Source organism: Physeter macrocephalus, chromosome 5 (assembly GCF_002837175.3).
Source record: "Physeter macrocephalus isolate SW-GA chromosome 5, ASM283717v5, whole genome shotgun sequence".
In the NCBI taxonomy this organism is placed as follows: Eukaryota; Metazoa; Chordata; class Mammalia; order Artiodactyla; family Physeteridae; genus Physeter; species Physeter macrocephalus.
The window spans coordinates 29,094,724-29,116,370 of NC_041218.1; the positions used below are offsets into that span (position 1 = coordinate 29,094,724).

The 21,647-nt window shown below is 36.6% G+C and overlaps 1 protein-coding gene across 1 annotated transcript in view; it reads right to left on the bottom strand.

Annotated features, from left to right (window-relative positions):
- The window catches only part of PTPRZ1 (protein tyrosine phosphatase receptor type Z1), a 177,919-nt gene that overhangs the window by 48,106 nt on the left and 108,166 nt on the right, over window positions 1-21,647 (bottom strand). The window contains exons 7-10 of the mRNA XM_024127941.3: window positions 17,551-17,708; window positions 17,233-17,383; window positions 7,576-7,760; window positions 5,999-6,125 (exon numbers count right to left, since the gene is read on the bottom strand). Of these exons, the coding sequence (XP_023983709.1) occupies window positions 5,999-6,125; window positions 7,576-7,760; window positions 17,233-17,383; window positions 17,551-17,708 (621 nt within the window). The remainder of the gene's footprint in view (window positions 1-5,998; window positions 6,126-7,575; window positions 7,761-17,232; window positions 17,384-17,550; window positions 17,709-21,647) is intronic.

The window sequence follows — 21,647 nt, forward strand, 5'->3', positions numbered from 1 at the left end:
GGGAGAAGGGGACAGTGAGGCTGATATTACTGGTGTAAAGAAACCCAAGTAATTTTTCATCAGTGTAGACTTACTTTCATTCTTAGCATGGCTGATAAAAGCATAGTTGGGAAAATGCCAGGGGAGAATTGACGGATTTATTTTCTTATTCAACTACTTATTCCTCAAGGTCCACTTCTGACTGAAGATCAAGTAGGTCTTTTTACTCTTCAGATTTGGGCTCGTGTATTCGTACACAGGGTACTGCACCAGATAAAAGGAAGAATGTTTTCCAGCAGGTCCAGTCTGGATTGGCAGCAGGAAGGACTGACCGGGGTTAGCCCCACACCTTCTTCCCAGGGATACTCAACTAATGCCATCTATGCGAGGGATATAATGACCAGGATCATTTAAGTCTGATTTTCCCAACTGGCTAGAATCAGCGTATTTCTAGTCCCTGGCTATCTCAATCCTAAAACAAGACCCGTCCGTAAATGTTAGGAAAGATAAGGAGCTGGTTCCCTCTCTCCAACAAGGAATGTAGCCCCACTGCCAAATTACTGAGGAGCTCGAGGACCACTTTTCCTCACTCTTCATCCAAGCTGCATCAGGAAGATGGGAGACAGGGTAACTGTGAGGGCTTGAGCATTGTTACAAAGATGCCCTTCTTATGCCTATTACTTTAGAGAATCTCATTCCATCTCCGAAGTTTATGCTCTTCACTATCCTAAAGCTGCTTATATTCTATTTTTTATGCCTCTACAGATCCTCAAAGGAAATGCATAGTCTATAGAATTTTCAAAGGCAGAACTGAACTAACATTAAATATTTATCAAATCCAGGCCTGTTTTACAATATAGACTTTCTTGAGTTTATTTTTATGATAAAATTTCTAGGTATTAAGAAATGTAAAACTATAAAATAGAGTTATGTGCTTGAATTCTATTTAGACGAGAACTCAAGTAAAACATAGAAGTAAGCCCAGGCCCCATGAAGATTTAGATAAAATTAATACTCTTGACTATTTCATTATTTTAAAGTTACTTACCCTGAATAATTTTCGACGCTATAAAAATGAAAATATTCATGGGAAACAATCATAGTCTTAAATCTTAACTCTCAATTATTATTTTTTTCTTGTTAAAAGAAGGAATTTGAAAACTTTCATTTGGATCATTAGTGTTCTCCTTTTTCTATTTTTCTCTCTGTGAAACCCTTTCCCACCCTGTTTTTCATGCTCTTTATTCTTCACATTTTTAAATTAAAGTGATTTCAATAGTCTGAAACTGCGTCTCTATACCCACCAAGGAAACCAATATATGTGAATTTTAAAATGGGTTGCAACTAAACTGTGAGAGAGAAATTAAAAAAACCTTTAATATGATTTTCTAAAAACTACAATTAGAGAAGTTCATGCATGTAAAAATCTCCCATTTCAGCATGTGAACAATACATAATTTTTATTGAAAATGTTTTTATATGGAGTCACTCCTTTTTCATGTACTTTTAAAATACTTTAACATTAATAAGGGCAAATCATAATCAAATGCTTGTTAAGTGATATATATATATTATACAGTAGATTTTTCTCTGTTAAGGGGCTACCGAAAAACATCTCAGTGAGAGTCCATTCTCTTCAACGTTCTTACAGAAGTGTTTTTAAAAACTGGTCTAACTTCACCTAACTTTATACTTTTAATGAGCAAAGATAATTCTCTTCTTTATTGTCAGGGTTGGGGTGGGGCGTATATAATTATGACACTGAGGACTGATTTTCTTTTCTTTCAGTACTCTCTGTGTGTATTGCATTTGATTAATTTTTATCGTTTGACCGGAGCATAACTTAACTGTATAGATTATATTTCCTATTAAGTTAAAATACATAATTCTACTCAATCATACCCTCTAACGAGTATCAGGATCAGTGAGTTCTACTATAACTGGCTTTGCTGTTTACCGCAACAAGAAGTAAGAAGTTTCCTTTGGGCCCCTTCAGGCCCTAGGGGCAGAACCTATGGGTCCAAGCAGCCCTTTGATCCTTCTTTATTTCATGGCACACTCATGGGTGAATACCCCAAGTATGGGTGCCTTCATGTTGGTACGTAAAAACCCACTTTGAAGGATCTTCATTTTGGTTTCCTACTAGACTCAGATCATTTGAATTGACCGAAATTCTGGGGTTGCCCCGGAACACGTTAATAGCCCTGCCCCGAAAAATCTAGAGGTCTTTTGCTGAGCCTCTTCAGAACAATTTTGAAATAAAATAATTTTGAAACGTTGTTTCTATCTCCCTGGAGAATCCGAGCCACACTCCTGGGTCTGAGAGCTCAGAGCACTCAAGGTCTAGTGCTGCTGATTGGCACAAGGTCTCAGAATGGGTACACTTTGGCCTGCTGTTTTCTTGCAAATAATAACTAATGTTTTAGTGGCCACTGGTCTGACTCAGGCACTGACTCAGGCACATATATTAAACAGTTCAAAAATTATACTGCTTTACAGAATCTTCTCACTTCGTCAAAACAGACTCCATGAAGGATGCAAAAAGTCCAATAGTGAAGACTGTCAATATATTTTTTGGACTGAACACTTAAAATTCACATTTATGTGATAATAGAACAAAACCTATTGGTTCGTTCTGGTTTTGTTTTGAGGCACATGCAACGTTAGATTTTCTAAAAGAGCGGGTTAGTCTCACATTAACATTCCATAACACAAAAAAGCAACACTGATGTAGGCTGGCAAGCAAGGCTTATTTAATTGTTTGAAGGTTTTAAGCCAAGTTTCACAGTGCAAAAAGGCAAAAGAAATGTAAACTGCAATCTCTTTAAAGTGTGATTTTTAAATATCATTATATAATAACTCCTGTAGTGTAGTATGGTACAGGCTGAATAAGGGCAACATATAGTGATTTAACAAAGACAACTGTTATACAAATGAAAAGCACACAAAACAGGAAAATGTGTTGATCTAATTCAGCATGCATTTAAACTTAACACATGTAATTATCAAGGCCCTAAAACATGTACTTAAATAATGTCCTCTATAACTATATCATAATTAGATCTACATTATAGAAACGAGCATAATTATTTTAGTTACAACCAAATAAAAAAGAAAAATTTCTAAAAAAGTTTTTAAAAAGAATATCCATTTTGTTTCACCTTAAAAAGGTTTCCTCGACAAATTTAAATTGTTTCTGAACATGAGTTTATGCATTTATCTTAAAACAGCGATTTATAATAAATTTAATGGACACTAATTTATGGTGATACTGTTGTACACAACAGCAAATGTAATTCAAATGCACAAGTGATAAATTAATCAAATTATCCAAAGTTAAATGCACAATTTGGAAGATTGAGTTTTCCTTCACAGATATTGATTAGAATATTTAAAATCTGTGACTGAAGGAATGAGGGCAATTATAAGTGATCTCCTTCATTCCTTTTAAACAAAAGCAACAAACAGTACAGTATTTAGGAAACAGCTTATCCAAAATAATAGAATAATTCAATAGGCTACATTACAATGTTACTAAGGTAATGAAACAACATGATTAACAGGATGAAATGGTACTAATAAAAACCATGAAATAAGCAGCAAACTCAAAAGCCATTTACATCTATATTAGCCACATAAATCATAAAATTTACAAATCTTGTAGGTACTATCACACTAAACCACAGGATAGTACTGCTGTCAAGACTTTTACTGTGATATATTTACCATAGGAACAATCTTTAAGGTAATGTAATTTCAATAATGAACTGAAAATATATGGGCTGAAATGCCATTGTAGTCTTCACAATCAGAAATAATGAGTTCTAAGAAAGAACTAAATTTTCTTTATAAAAATAGGAAGAGCCCAAACTTTGGGTAAATTGGTTTTTGACAAAGGACTTTTTGGTAGAAATAACTAAGGAATAAACTAAGTTTTTAACCCTTGGCTTTTAAGAGTAACATCATAGTAAAATATCAAATCAAATACCATCTTTTACCACAACATGTACAAAATGCTCTAAGGGACTGGGATATCCATGGAGATTAAATGATGTGTCCAAGCTAGCAACTCATTAGTTCAATGGTGTCCCGATCCTTTGAACAAATAGAAATTAAGTTATAATATGTATTATTTTGTACAAATGGTGTAAGTGCTACAAATGATACAAGTACGTTATACTTTGTGCCAGTATAGACTCAGTCTAAAAGGATCACTCAGAAATCACTTCTGTAGAAAATAGACATTTGATCTGTTTTTCCATATGCAATAAGCTTCTCTCTCAAAAATAAAAAACAAAAAAAATTCAGAAAGTCTAAACTTTTAGCATAGTGGCTAGAGTAAGAAAGTGTACAACATAAATAGCTAAAATTATTTTTTGTAAACTCCTGGGAAATTTTTTTATGTTCAGAAATTAGAGTGGTATAATCAAGCCAAGATAGTAAAGTTAAGTGAATGTATTCAATATAATTCATATCCTAAAATACACAATAGTATATTAGAGATTTTTATATACCACATTTAAACAATTCACATATGATATTGGCCAACACGGTCAATGGTGCACTGCTACAGATGTCATTTTGGGCGTGGATCAATATGGAGAACTTTGGTGAAGGATGACATTCGATGGAGGGGCATGATATGGTACAGTGAAATCACGGTCAGTTAATTTGATACTCACCTTTCAATAAGACTTAGAGCTCACATTCCATTTAAAAAAAAAACCTGATTTTGAAAAATAATGCTAAATAAAAGCAATAGGAAAGATGGTTATACCCAGGACATGAGGCAGATCATAAGAAATATTACTAAATAATGATTTTGCCATCATGAAAGTAGTAATATTCATTAGCCATCGATGCTCTAACTTGGGAAATATCTTGGCAAGTTTTGTAGCCTGTGGTTTGGGAGGATCCATAATCTAACATCTAATGCTCTGACATATATTCTTTAACTTAAAAGTTCAACTAATGAGAACAATTATGATGAGGTAATCAATGAATGAGCTTGTAATAGATTAAAGCCCTGCTATGGCATATAGACCACAAAGGCAAATCAACAGACATCAGTTTTCCTTCCATATGTAAAAGTAAAATATGCTACAATTAATATCACTTGTAACCATCGCCATTAAAAACTTGTGAAAATTTCAGTGAGTAGCCTCATGATAGGGATGAACAAAGAATATTTACATGTATGTATGTATGTATGTTTGCATATATTTATGAACATGCATGTGCATGATGTGTATGTGTATATATATATGCATACACATATATGCACATATATATAATTCCATTCTATCACTTTAAAAATGCTTATACTAACAAAAGGAAGGCTTCAATTTAGTTATGTAAATTTGTAAATTGTCAAATTATGATGGTCAGTACTTCATTCAATTATTGCATATGCCTTGAGATCAAAGATTTTCCTGTAATACTTAGAGAAGATGCATGCAAATGAAATACAATTAGAAACAACTTTTTTGTTTGCTTTTATGGAATAATACTGGCAAATCTAAGAGGAAAGCTCCCCCTCCCCCACCAAATTATAAAAAGTGGATTAAAATATCTAAGATAAACTTTTGAGATGCTTTGTATAGATATTTCAAAGTACCTCACATGATCCTTGAATCACGTATATACTTACTACAAAATGCTTTGGGGGCTGAAAGAGGAAATAAACACAAATGAAACCAACTCTTTATTTTCCAAAATCAAAGACTTTATATTTACTTAGCTATTTTCATTTGGTGGCCAGTACAGACATTACCATAGGTTTTGCTGTCCTTATTTTACAAATAGAAAACTTCAATATTAAGAATAAATTTACTTATTGTGCTGCACCATATCTACTGAATGAAAAATGAGTTCCATGCTTTACAAAATTACCTGATGATCCGAACTAAAAAGGAAATCTTTTGGCCAAAAGAATATAAAGTCAGAGAGAAAGCACCAATGCATTCAGAAATTAAACTAGCCTCGTTTATCTAGATAAGGCATATCGGGGGTCACTTACCAGGGTCATCGGAAGGCATGTCCACAATCAGCTGGTCGCTGTATTTTCCATATAAGCCATTAGTGCATATGGCTACTATTTGAAGAACATAACTCATATTGGGTAGTAAATTATTAAGAATAGCACCCTAAAAGAAAGGTGGCCGTAATTACACAAGTGTATTATTCTCATAGGAGTACTAACATACCAGACTTCGGTCCTTAGAAAAGATTTTCTCATTTGTCAGTAGAAAAATTTATATTTTATTAACCTGAGAAAAAATTCTATGCAATGTTGTTAAGTAGAACTTGTGATATTTGTGAATTAGGGAGATACTGGAAAACTACACTTTTTTTTTCTGTTTACAAATCAGATCTAGTATTAGAAAATTTCGTATTTTAAATATTTATTTAAAATTTCTATGTAAATAGAATTATTATCTTCTTCACATCATCATGAAGTGAAAAATAGTATATTCTCATAAATTCCACAACTTTCTCAATTCATAGTGTCTTTGTTCTAGACATCTGAATTAAAAAGTTGTTACAAATCTCATTATTTTGTTTATATGATATTCAACACCAGCTTTTGTTTAAATGCAGGTTCCTAGGGCTTGAGTGACACCCCAGTGAGTGTCTATATTCAGAGTTCAATGTCTTGGACCTATACTGGGGGCTTTCTTGAGGGGTTTTCTCAGCTATACCCCAACACCTCCCTACCAGGGAAAAGCTTAATACTGAGATGTTCAGGTCACAGAAGGAATCTGTACTTTATTTTCTTTAATTCTTGTGCATGCGTGGGGAGCAAGAGGACGTGAATCCTTTCCTAAGGGTTTTACCTGCCTCATGTCCCCAAGGTTCTATCTCAATTGACTTCACATCTGTTACTTGGAAATTTGATGCGAAGAAAAGGACTTTCTGGGCTTCTCTGGTGGCGCAGTGGTTGAGAGTCCACCTGCGTATGCAGGGGACACGGGTTCGTGCCCTGGTCCGGGAGGATCCCACATGCTGCGGAGCGGCTGGGCCCGTGAGCCATGGCCGCTGAGCCTGCGCGTCCGGAGCCTGTGCTCCGCAACGGGAGAGGCCACAACAGTGAGAGGCCCGCGTACCGCAAAAAAAAAAAAAAAAGAAAAGGACTTTCAAGACCCCTACCCTATTCCCCTACTCTATTTCCCTTGTGTTGATTCAGTATGATGGGGAAACAACATACGACGGTATCAGAGCACTGACATTCCAGGCCCAATTCTTTCCCCAACGGTGAGAGCATAAAGTATTTAACTGTTCTTTGAGTCCTTTTCTTTGTAAAGAGAGACTGCACTCGATGATCTCCAGTTCTAAGTCCTCCATAAGTGTCTACTCTACAATGTTGCTGTTGGCAAAGCTGTGGTCTCCATGTAATTCAAAACATTAGTAAGAACCTAGTGTCAACCACTGTAAATTCTGACATAGTTAAGTATAGCTTCTGTGTCCCCTTCGCCCCACTAGAGAGCTTCATACAAAGTCTAAAGTCACGAAAGGCAACAATATACATACAATCATTTTAAGTTCTTACCCTAAAAATTAAACTACAATACACGAAACAATTGATCTTATAGTTACCAAGTCTTGATAGCCATCTGTCAAAAACTCATGCTTGGTTTGGTCTTCTCCCTCTAACTGCTGGTACAGAACTGCGAACTTCTCAATCATGGTATCATAAACTACTCGAGGTCTCTCCCACGTAACAAGAAGGCTGGTATAATTCTCTGGGTCAGCTTGAACATTTTCTGGTTCTGAACTACAAACTTCAGAGAAAAAAAAAGTACAGTTATTGATACAACTGTCACCCTCTAGGATTTCAACAAGTGAAACATATTCTATGAACATTTTTGTTGTATTTTAATAAAGGGTAAAAAGTTACACTTTCCCGCTGTGGCACTTTTGTTCATGCCATTTCCTGTATCTGAGATACTTCTTCCTTCCTTCTGTGAATGAAAAATATTGCCTGTCGTATCAGTAAACAAAGGATGTTGCCGCCGTCAAGCCATCACATTACAGCTGCCCCAACAGTGCACCCTGAGGAAACTCAGGATGACAATGTATAGGAAACTGACCCCAGATAGCTGAGGTGCATATCAAAGGAATGACTGCAGTGAGCCCAGACCCGTGCATCTTCCGATACATAGGAAAATGCTAAATTCCTTAACCTGAGATATCAGGTTTTCTTTAATTAACGGTAGGTAATCTTTTGATGTTCTGACTACCTGGTCTTTGTTGCAAAAACTCCTATATATCCTGGCTCCCCCTTTGCCTCTTCGGAGCAGTCCCTCAGAGTGATCTGAGAGTCCTGTCTCCTGGGCTTGAAGTGCTTAGAACGTCTGCCGAATAAAACATAACGCTCAACTTTTAGGTTGTGCATTTTTTTTTCCGTCGACACCTCCTATCTCTATCTGTTGACGTCTATCTTCCTACTCAGGAAATGTCTTGATCAAGTGCAACCTTCTCTGTTATGCACACTTTGATCTCTGCTGAAGTGATCTCTGTCATTTTCAATTGTCTGTTTTGTTTTACCACTATTATTTCATTGCATAATTGCCTGTTCTATTATATATATTTTTTCTGAATGGGTCTTAACTCCTTTAGTAGATTATAAACATAAGAACCAGAGCTTCATATTTCTGTATTGCCCAGAACACTGTCTTGAATATATCTGGCATACTGATTCAGTTTTCAAAAATAAAGGAACAAAGGATATCTTCAGGTTTATGGTGTCTTTATTACACTTGTTGGGTACCTGACAAATATGCTTAGCTCAGGATGAGGAGAATTTCAATGATAAAAGATGGTCTATTATCAGACGTTTTATTGTTTGAAAATCCTTAAAATAATTAAAAATTCCCTATCACAGAAAACCAGAGAAGAACAACTAAACCTATTATTTCAATATTTTTCAGACCTGCTGACAAAAATCCCACTTTGGCATCATAAATAGATTAAGCAATTAATTTCAGGCAATTACAAGATTTGTTTGTCTCAGCTGAAAAAATATATTGAAACTCATTCAGGGACTTCTTAAAATGAATTGAAGCCCATGCTGGGCTTCATGCCAAAAATGGAGTTCCATCAGAAAGAATACTCTGATACTTTCTGAAATACATTCATAATGTGATAATTTGGACTGTGAGGATAAAAATGACAAAATTCATGATACTGTGCTAATAAAGCAAAGTAATGAATATAATCTCTTCATAGGCCAGATAGATTTGCAAAAGAGAGGGAGAGAAAGGTCTCTAAGGCCACAGATTATGCTCGCAGAGCATATTATGCTCACATATTATGTTCACAGAATCCAGGCTTTGCTTTAAAGGGATACCAGAAGTTACAAACCACTAGACGAGACCACGCAGTTTACTTAAGTCAACCAATCATCACTACTACCAAAACTGTTTCCAGGACCCAACGAAAACATGCAAGCAGCAGCATCAGAATATGACCAAAAAGCCTTTTTGTCTCTATCAGTCTGTAGTTCCTCTCAAGAACACGGGAGGGCACCCAAAACTAACAATTGACCTTATAAATTGAAAGAAATTGTATTACAGTACTTAATAATAGATATTTTGGCATATGTATGCTATGCTAGCAATGGTATATGAATGATTCAGAGAAACATAAATATATATACACATATACTCTTTAAATCAATATATGAATAACTTTGTAAGAGTTAGAGACAGAAGTTTTCACTGTTAAAACTATATACTATTTTTTGTTTATCGAGGATGTAGGGTGGGGTGTTCCTTTGGAAATAAAAGGACAATTCTTCCGTTATCAAAAACCACAAATTCAGAATAAGAAAATGTGTTCTAATTCAGGTCTAGACTCCATCATCGTTACACTACCTAGTGACAATTCTATTAGTGTCCTCCAGATGGCAGAAGACCGCCAAAGCATCTCAGAAGTGAGCTGCTAACATAAACTATACAGGTGGAGGAACAGGATTGCCTCAGCCTAGAGTCTGATGAATCCCAAGTCTGTTTTTAAAAGACGGAAAGTGATTCTGGACAATATCATTTGCAGATTTTGTTCAAAAATCACTCCCACTTTGTATAGAGTGAGAATGGTTTAAAGTGAACTATCTCTTCCTCAAAGATGAAACTATCTTAAAATGCATTAGAGTTTTATGCATGTACACAAAACATAAAACTCTGAGAAACTGAGAAAAACATAAAATTATTAGCTGCAAAATACCCAAAGGACTACTTCCTAAATAGTGCAAGCAATTTTGGTCAGACGTCTATGTTTATCTTGCCTTAATAGTAGAAATCAGTGGGTACTTTAAATAGTAGAAATCAGTGGGTACTTCATCAGCATTAATATAAAGAAGGAGTCTGAAAAGAAATTCACATTTCCTTGCCACCAAGTTTTCATTCCTTTGTTTTCTTCTTTATACTTCTGTAAAAGCTTATTAGTAATTTGTTTAAGAGTTTAAATTTACATTGTAATTAGAAATTTATTTTTAAAACACTCCTTTTGCTTATTGATAATCATAGCTTAGTAATATGTTATAAAGCCGCCGCTGAATCTTATCTTTAGATGCTGAAATACAGAATTTTTTGGAAAAAAAGAGAAGGACCAGTACTTCTGTATATAGTCTATGACCTTGCCAAAGGGTTGCCCTTCTATAAGGTAGGACGGGATCTTTTAAATAACAATCTACTTAATTTTATATACACTACTTGGTGTTCAGACATAAAGCTGTGTAATGACTATGGAATAAGTTATTAATTTGCGCTAAGTTTTCTAAGTTTTCATTATATTTTGTATTGAAAATAGTTTATCTTATTAGAAGGACATACACTCCATAAAGCGCATTATCTGGATTGAAAATCAATGAGTGTCTTCCAGATCAACATATATTCAGACACCAAATACAAGCTACCAATAAATGTAATAAAATAGTAACAAAAATATAATTTCCTTGATTATGGGGAGTTCAGAACTACAATATGTTGAGGTCCCATTTCCTTCCTTAGGAATGAATCGCATGCCCTGGTTCCTTTCTACAAGCTACATGTGATCTGGATCACAGCTACTGATCCTTTAAGGAACACTGGCCAAGAAGGAGAATCGGGTTTCTGCAAGCTTGCGGCTATAAGCCAGGCTGTGACAAATCTGGAGTCCACGTCGAGTCACATAGAATACAAGTAAGCGCTTCAGTTCACATGCAAGGGATCCTCACATATAAAGAATGAGAATGTGGTCTCCATTTTAAGGGAGTGGTAAGTGTTCTTACTTAAAAACTTATTTTTAACATTCACTTCTCATCTACTTGGTTCCAGGTACTCTTGGACATACAAATAAAGACGGTGCCATCCCTGCCTAGAGGAAACTCATTCCTCTCATCCTTAAATTTAGTAAGGTATTAAATGTAATAGGTGCTTTTAGTTTCCAAATCCTAGACTCCATTTACAGAGGAATGCAAAATAAACTTTTAAAAATTCTGCCATTTAGACCAAATTAGGCTGTGCTTTTCAAAAGTACACGTTTTTCTCACTAAAAGTTGTAAAAGCTTCACAAACTTAGCTCACACGAAGTCCTTTACTTCTCATCACTTAAATGAATGGATATGGAGAGTGAATACCTCCTACATAGGAATGCGTATGCCTTGCAGAGCAAGTTGCAAAAGATTAATAGGCAAAGCGCTGAGTGTCATGAGGAAAAAGGAAAAAAACTGGATAAAGAAAAGGAAATAAATGAAGGAAAAGCACAAAGGAGGAGAACATGACAACCCTTTCCCTATGACATGTCTCGTGATTAGCTAATCACGAAAGTCAGTGCTGATAGCCGAGGGGAGGAGATAGGAGTTTCCTTCTGTCTTTGCTGTTCTATCTATGTGCCCACCCTGGGAGAAGGGACACATGCCCTAAGGGAGAAGGCCCAGTCTTACCTCCACGGATTATGAGTAAAAATGTAGATGGAAGTGAAAAGACAGCATGCTGATTCTTGGGGCGTGGCAGAGAAAGTGTCACTAGGTTTTTACCCAGTATTTCCCATTGTTTGAGGTTTGGTACAGTTTAACACAGCCCATGGCAAAAGTACTTCCGTGAATGCACACTGATAAATCCACCACATCCTGGGCTTCCCTGGTGGCGCAGTGGTTGCGCGTCCGCCTGCCGATGCAGGGGAACCGGGTTCGCGCCCCGGTCTGGGAGGATCCCACATGCCGCGGAGCGGCTGGGCCCGTGAGCCATGGCCGCTGAGCCTGCGCGTCCGGAGCCTGTGCTCCGCAACGGGAGAGGCCACAGCAGAGGGAGGCCTGCATACCACAAAAAAAAAAAAAAAAAAAAAAAAAAAAAATCCACCACATCCTTCCTTGAGGTTTATGAACCTCATTTTAAAAAGTATTGAGACAGGTAATTTGAGGACTACCACGTGAGGAACTTGAAGACTGACAGACTCAGAAGACAATCAATATTAAGGTTGTGATTTCCCCTCACAGAGTAGCAGATCTTAATAAAACAAATGTAAAGATTGCCACAAATGTTAAAACTAACTAGAAATGATCTATCACTGCTTTGCACTTCTCAATGATTATATGCCATTCCTTTTAGATAAATAACCAAAAGAAATTTTTCGAATTCTACCTAATTCAATCTTCTCTAGGAACACACGTAACTTTGTCAACAGTTCAATTTGTAACATATAATCTTCCAAGAAGTAAATAATCTCCATGTCACTTTTCTGCAGATAGTTAGAGCACAGAGTTAATGTACATGTGACCTTAATGAATGCTATTTACAACTACTGACCTTCAAGAAGGTAGGTCAACTGATGCATAATGCATCATGACATTTTTCAGGAAATTACAGAAAATTTCTCATAGCTCAAATACAACGTTAAGCTATGAAGACACTATTTTCATGCTACCCTGCCTTGAAAAGCATTTTATATTTTATGGCTTTTTAAAAAAAAAGTTTGCATCAAATAATATTACAATGCTAGCAAATGAGATTTAAAGTGCATTTATAATTCTACTTAACAAACAAAAGCCTTAAACATGGAAAACTTGAATAGCACACTGTACTTGTGAGAGCTTGCCCCATTCTATATATACAAATATATAAATGCATACACACACATATACACATGAGTGTATACATACACACAAACACATACACTACAGTAATAGGAGCTATGGGTCTGGAGCATATTGTGTTCAAGGGACTGGACTGCTTTGCAAACTTTAGTTCATTTAAACCTCACAACAACCCTACGAGGTGGCCATTTTGAACTCACATTTTATAGGTGAAGAGACTGAGCTCAGAGAAATGAAATAACTTGACAATTTTTACATAACGAATAAGTATTTGCACTGCGGTTTGAAACCAGAAGTCGACTAGGCTTTAAAAGCCCCAGCTCTTTCCTACTGTGCTTCAGGAGGCCCCTGCTTCTAGGTGGAAAGCCTTGCTAGTGGGATAAGAGGGCAGCAGGGAGGCATCTGTTGCCTGGAAGGCAGGGGACAAACCTGGACTTCACCTCCTCTACACGCATGTTATGTTTGTATGGTTACTGACACATATTTCTCATTAACTAAGAGACAGCTTTTACTAACTCCTTCAAGATCAGATGGTTCCATTAAATTTTGTGATTCTTAGAAGAGCCACCGCCCATTCCATGAAGCCAAAAATAAATGCCTTTTAATAAATGGCAACGCTACGTAAAAATGCAAAAATAGAGGACTGAAGTTCTGGTAAAATATGGATTCATTCACAAACATTGAGTGTGTTTTCCTATGAATGCAAAAATGAATAAGGCTTGATTTCTACCCTCAAGAAGTATGCATGGATATGCAGACCTCTCATGGTTTTTGCAATTACTTATAATGTATTGATATTTTGCAAAATATGTCTTTCTACAGTGCATTTACCAAGAGCAGAATTCTAACAATTTTCATGCCACCTCTTACTTTTCTCTTGGTCAAAATGGGATGTTCAATATTTATAATAGCAAAATATATAAATATAATCTGAATGTCCCAAACTGAGAAACTGATTTAATAAGTTGCTATGACTATACAATGGAATAGTACATAAAATTAAGAATGTGTTTAATGATATATTTACATCATTAAGTAAAGCAAAATCAATAAACAGATAAGTGTGGTACAGCCTGATTTTTGTGAGATATAATAATATAGTTTTTTGTGTTTTTTTTTGCGGTACGCGGGCCTCTCACTGTTGTGGCCTCTCCCGTTGCGGAGCACAGGCTCCGGACGCGCAGGATCAGCGGCCATGGCTCACGGACCTAGCCGCTCCGCGGCATGTTGGGATCCTCCCAGACCGGGGCACGAACCCATGTCCCCTAGCATCGGCAGGTGGACTCTCAACCACTGCGCCACCAGGGAAGCCCAATAATATAGTTTTAATTTAAGAGATAGACCTAGAAGGATATTCCTCAAAATCCTCATAGCAGTTATCTCTGGGTAATGACAGTATAAGGCATTTTTATTTTCTTCTGTGTGCTTATCTATATTTTCTCCTTTTTTACAATGCTCATGTAATAAAAACATTTTCAGATTAAACTGAATAAAGATTAAATCCTGAAAATAAATGCAATCCTCAATTCTTATTTTCAAATTCAGTTTGAGAAAGTAGAAGGACGATAGTGTATCCATTAAGTGAAAAAAAAAAAATCACAGGAATATGCACATGGAAAATACGTACTTGGTGAATGCAAATACTCATAATGGAAAATGCAAGAATTCAATTGTCCTAGTTTTTGAAAAGAGCCAATACTATTTTTTAAAAAGTGTCATGTCATTAAAGTCATCAGTTTTTATTATAAAATTATGTAAGCATAAATTATGTTCCCTTATAAAGCATAGTGGAGAGAGCTTTGAAAGTCTTTAGAATTAGGAAGACCTGGGTTCAAATACCGACTCCAGCCTTTTACAGTTCCATGAACTTGGGTGAGACACTTAGTATCAGCTTCCCAAACTATAAAATGAGGAAAATACGGCCAATGCTTGGTTGAACACACTGGTCTATTACTGTTTTTGTTATTATTTTTTTTAGCCTTCATCACTTAACTGTGAAAAACAACAATGATCTACATTAAAATGGAACTACATAAGGGTTTTACACGTTAAACGATGTAAGAGGCACCCATTGAGCATAGCCTGCCATATTTTTATTATATATGCAAATGGATTTTTTTCAGTCATTTGGTGACTATTTGATGAATGAGAGCTTCACTTTAGCCCAGCAAAGGAGGTAAAGGGATAAAAGACTTAGTTACTTCCTTCTTGGAGCTCAGACGGTGGTGGGGGACAGATAAGTAAAAAGACAATATCCTACAATGGCAACTGCTAGGAAGTGTGGTTTCCCAGAGTATAGGAGGTCCTGGGTACAACGCACACCTCCAGACGAGCATCATTCATCTTGTGCCCTATGGGCACGGCACCTTCACAAGGGCACAGTCCTGTGCCCCCGGGCCAGAGCCAGGCTTGGTAGGGGTGGAGGTAGAGTCAGAGATGGCTCCCCAGTGGAGGCAATGGTCTACCTGAGTCTTGAAGAACAAGGAGGAGACCAGCAGGGAAGAACATGCAACCTGGGAGAGTGTGGTCTTCCCTCTTCAGGGACCTCATAGAGGTCAGGATGAGGGAAGGAAGCTGGCCTGGGAGGGGTAAGCAGTAAGGCCAGTAAGTGCTGAATAGGACCTACCATGTAATGACAAACTGTTTGGATTTTATTCTAAAAGCAATGGGAGCCACTGAAGGGTTTTAATAAGATATAACTAATAAAAGTATATGACCAAAAAATCGTATTTATTTACTTGGTGATTTGGTCATTTGTATTTCGGAAAAGGAGATGGGTAAATCTGTTTCTTTTTTCTAATCAACTGTGTATTATTTACCAGACAGGAAGTCTTAGTATTTACTATTTTTGGTAGAAATATAATTAAATTTCCTCACTTTGGGGCAATTTAATTGGAAACAATGTCACATTAAGTGCAGCTATTCATCACTGTTGTCTTGTGCTCTGTTGTTGTTGCTGTTGTTAAAGGATAAACAATTCCCACAAATATCACATTGAAACAATAAAAACATGCTGTTTTAATGCCCAACCTTCAAAAGCAGACAATTATTGAATTAATATTATACACGGCCAAAAATTCATTGCAGGACGGGGATCAAAGAAGACCATGTACTTGGAAAGGTCCCCAAAGCAAAGGTCACTTCAACTCTTTCTTTCATGAACCAGTGCACCCTCAGTGTGAACTGAAAAGAACAAGTCAGTAGATGCAACTGATTGTGTCCTCTGGACACTTTCAAAGGCTTCTGACTGCTGTGTCAGCTTCAAAAGACTCCAGAGACTTTCCCTCCTTCTCCATCGCCTGGGCTTGACAAGGACAAACTTCTTTTCTTTCAAAGAAAGAAACTGGGGGAAAGACTCACTTTTTATTCATTAATAATTCAGTGCTTTTGGTTTCAATCCTTACTAGGTACTAGGCTTCTCTGGGAGCTGCCAACACAAGGATGAGTACTTATTTAAAACCCAAATCACACATCAAGACTCAGGTCAAATGTGGTTCTCCCACGGAGATTCCCTAGTCACCCCAACCAGAAGCGATCTCCCCAAGCTCTGAACACCTCACCCCTTCTTCATCCCTCTCTTATAGCTGTTAGTTCAGGCAAATGACACAAAGAATGTGGAGGTGTGTATGTGACTTTGCCACCTATTACTATGTATTTTAGAAAAATTACTGGGATTTCTTTGGTGGTGCAGTGGTTGGGAATCTGCCTGCCAATGCGGGGGACGCGGGTTCGGGCCCTGGTCCGGGAGGATCCCACGTATCGCGGAGTAACTGGGCCCGCGGGCCACAACTACTGAGCCTGCGTGCTGCAACTACTGAAGCCCACGCTCCTAGGGCCCATGCTCCATAACAAGAGAAGTCCCCGCTCGCCGCAACCAGAGAAAGCCCGCACGCAGCAACAAAGACCCAACGCAGCCAAAAATAAAAAAAAATTTTAAAAAAAGAAAAATTACTTTCCTTACTGAATCTCAGTGTCTCTTGTCTGCAAAATGGGGTTATTCATGTTGGAAAGACAGATATTTTTAATTGCCATTTTATAAAAATGGCAACTGAGATTCAGAGAAGTTAAAGTGCTTACCTAAAGCTACAAGGCTATAATCAAAATATTTCCAAAAATCAAAGCTTTGTATATTTTCCACTATACCACAATTACCTCCTACAAAATTATATTTCAATACACACCTGCTTCATGAATCTCTTCATTTCCAGTATATGAGGAAAACACCTGCCTGGAGAACTTGTACTGTTGCTCTCGAAAATTATTTTGTAAGTAGTCCATCAGCATGACATAACCAGACTGCTGCATTGTAAGAACTTCACAAAAAACAGCCAGCTGGAAAGAAGATAATTTAACATATAATAACACATAATTTAACTGTGTATCTGTTTCAAAGGCATATCGGCAAATGCTTTAAAACAGATATTCTATAGTAAAGCTTAGAAAATAATTCTTTCAAAATTGCTTCAAATTACTTCATTTGTTTGAATTTCCAAGATTACCTGGCTTTCAGAGATGCTAACTGTGTCTTTAAAAACAACCCAGTCAACGGTGTCTGTGCAGGGAGGAGATGTCAGGGAGCCGTTGTAAGTGTAATACTTGTCGGTTGAGTTTGGCAGAAGGTTCAGCAATGTGAATGGATCCAACACAGCCTGTTTCCCTACAAAGGAATCACACACATCTCAGCTGAAATCCTAACCGTGGAACTTAGCTGCTCAAAGCTCCTATGAAACAAAGACATATGCTTTGGTATGCATTTAACCAGAACTGAAATTTTAAGAACATTTTACATTTATTTCAAAAATGGTGATAAAATTGGCATACTCTAAATTTTCTTGCATATATCCCTACATAGTGCTAGATGCTTTATCATTACATGGGCAAGATGCTGGAGAGATTATTTTTACATATGAAAGATATTCAGAAATCATATGGCCATCTGAATAGATACAGTAAAACCATTTGATAGGATTTAATACCAATTTGTGGAAAAGAAAAACAAAACCTTATTCTGATGAAGATTATCTTCAAAAGTCTATAATAAACATCATATTTAAAAATGACTTATTGGGGCTTCCCTGGTGGCGCAGTGGTTGAGAGTCCGCCTGCCGATGCAGGGGACACGGGTTCGTGCCCCGGTCTGGGAAGATCCCACATGCCGCAGAGCGGCTGGGCCCGTGAGCCATGGCCGCTGAGCCTGCACGGCCGGAGCCTGTGTTCCGCAATGGGAGCGAATCCTTCTACAATACCACCATTTTTATCTAACATTGAACTGGAGGACTGGGACCATTTATTTACTTTATTTATTTACAATAATGTAAGAAAAAGAAAAAGAGTCATGAAGATTGGGCAGGAAAAAATGATGTCATCATAATTTTCAAATAACCCAATTGAGCATGTGAGATATTGAAAATAATTTACAGACTATTAGAACTAATAAGTGTGTTTAGCAAAGTCACTGCATGCAACACCAATATATAAAACTTAATTGTACTTCTATTTACTGGTAACATACAATAGAAAATGAAATTTCAAACAATATAACATGATAGCAACAAATATCAAACACAAGTAAATCTAACAAGTGATGTGTAAAACATCTACACTGAAAATTTTAAAACTTTGAGAGAATTAGATAAAAGCTTAAAATGGTGGGAAATATCATGTTAATGGGAAGATTCAGTATTGTGAAGACGTTAATTTTCCCCAAGTTGTTTTATGGAGTCAATGACATCTTAATCAAAATTCCAGATGGGTTGGTGTTGGGGTTTGTGTGTGTGTGTGTGTTTGTGTGTGTATTAATTGACATTCTGTTTTTAAAATTTAAATGGAACCACAAAAAAAGACAATCTTGAGCAGTAACAAAGGTAAGGATACCAAGTAGGAAGACCTACTATATAAGGCCATAGAAATCACGATAGTGAGATATTTATGCAAAGATGGAGAACTATGGAAGAAAATAAAGAGTCCAGACACACACATATATGGTTACTTGATTTATGACAGAAAAATTACTATGTAATGAATGATTAACCTTTTCAATATGCACTGCTGTGTCAACTGGATATCCTTATAGAAAAACATGATTCCCTCCTTCACACCATAAGCACAAATCAGTTCTAAATAGAGTGTGGATCTAGATGTGAACAGACTAATAAGGCTTTTAGAGAAAAACATGGAAAATTATCTCCATAACGTTAGGGTAGGTTGAGATTTCTTAAACAGCATGCAAAAAGTGTTATTCACAAAGGGAAAAATGATGTACATGATACTCAAGATCTATTTATCAATAGTCACCTTTAACAGAGTAAAAAGGCAGGACAAAGAGTAGAAAATATATTTCAGATTTTATATATATAATAAAAATATTGATTTATTCCTGCTATATGTACAAAGATATATAACTTGTATCGAGAATAGAGAATTCCTACAAAAAATTGGTAGACCTTTCCTAAGTGTTCCATCTAGCCTTAGAACGTTGAAACAACCCAGCTAAATCCGTCTCCTTGAAGAGTCCCATTTTTGATCTTGCATCTTTCCAACAGCACTTACCAATGGCACTGCCTTGGCCATTTTGCTCTTTGTGTACCAGTCCTCACTCATATGGGCAGCAATCTGCTTACCAGTGAGACTGTGTTTAACTTATTTTCCCATCCTCTTAACTACCCAGTCCAGTACATGTCCTCTGCTCTGTCTTGTAGATTTAGGTCATTAAGAAATAGTCCCTGATGCCAATTTAATCTAGCCTAAGTGAGATGGTACAGTACAGAGTAGCCGTATACGAATTATCTGGGGAGCATTAAAAAAAATCAATGTCCCAGACCCCACCCTAGGCTGTTTTAATTTAAATCTCTAGTAGTGGGACCTGAGCATCTATATTTATTTTTAGGCTATAATTTTAGGTGCATCTACATTTTTTAAAAAACTGTACCCAGGTGATTCAAACATGCAGCCAGAGTTGAAAACCTTAAGTAGAGTAAAGCCTTTGCAAGATTTTAGTCTTCTTGAACCCCATATTCCTCATTACAAAATGAAATAACTGGACCGGATGATTTTTTTTTTAACATCTTTACTGGAGTATAATTGCTTTACAATGTTGTGTTAGTTTCTGCTTTATAACAAAGTGCATCAGCTATACATATACATATATCCCCATATCCCCTCCCTCTCGAGTCTCCCTCCCACCCTCCCCATCCCACCCCTCTAGGTGGTCACAAAGCACCAAGCTGATCTCCCTGTGTGATGCAGCTGCTTCGCACTAGCTATCTATTTTACATTTTGGGCCACATGATCTTAATAGTGTATTACAGCTCTAAATGAAATGAAGATTGGACATATCCAGAAAGCCTCAAGGAAAAAAATTATTTCCATTTAAAAGTTAGTTATTGAATGTTACTTTTTTCTGCAATACAGAAACTTCTTCAGGAAGAAAGAAGCCTGCTAATAAAGTTATAGATAACTGCTTCCAGTCTGCATTTAAGACTAAATCTTAGAGGTAAAAATCTATTGACAGAATTGATAGTGTCATATAGATGCAACCTAAATCGTTTTAATCCATTAGAAAATTCAAGCTACATTAGGTTTAATGGGTTAATTAGTAACTTCTAAAAGTATGTCTTCCTCTCCTCCAATGTCAAGACAAGATTATTTAGAATTCAGACTCAGATTCAAGTTCTCAGAAACTAAGGAAACTATTTTGAATACGTGAATATTTTTCCATTTTCAGATTTATGTTTTTGATATCTAGAAAATTTGTGATTAAGTAACCTCTTTTTTAATCATCAATGGACTACAATTCTTCCTTTTTCTGATGAAAAAGCTTATCTCACAAATGTTCCGTGGAACTGTGGATGTAGAGAATACTAATTAAGTAAGGAGCCAGAAATTGACTCACTGCTATATTAGGTGGGAAATTAAACGACGCCAGGAGACCTAGAAGCCGGAAAAGGAAAAACAGAAGATTTGAATAGGGATGGTGAAATAGATAATTTTTGTGAAATTGGAGAAGAAATTAAAGGGGAAATAATTAAGAGCAAGGGAAAGAATCAGAAGAACGTTTTCAATTCCTCCTTCCCTCATCCCAGTATAGAATCCATTCTTCCTTCCTCTGCACTTCAATACCACTTATCTAGTCTCTGTTATGGACACGTTAACTATTTTGTACCTTATTTTTTTTTGTTATGTACGTACCTGTCCTAAGTTTCTTTCTGATATCACAAGACTTTACAATTACAGTAGTATTTTCCAATTGCACCATCATCTTACGAGAAAACTGGACTAAGGTGGGGTTTTTTTGTGGCTTGCAAAAACATGCACCTCATCTGAATCACCTCACTATTGCTAACACAAGACAGAATCACACCTGAGCCAATACTACTCTATTTGTGATCAGTCATTCACTCAGTGATCCTCTTCCTTTGAACATGAATTAATGGTTAACAAACCAATCAGATCCTCCTTCGTGGGGGGCTGATAGTAGGAGGTGGAAAGATGAGGAGGGTGAGAGACAAGGAGATAAAGACAAAGACCATGGTCAGGCCCAATGCAAGGAAAGAACCATTAAATACTTAAAACCAACTCTTATCACTTAGGACAATGA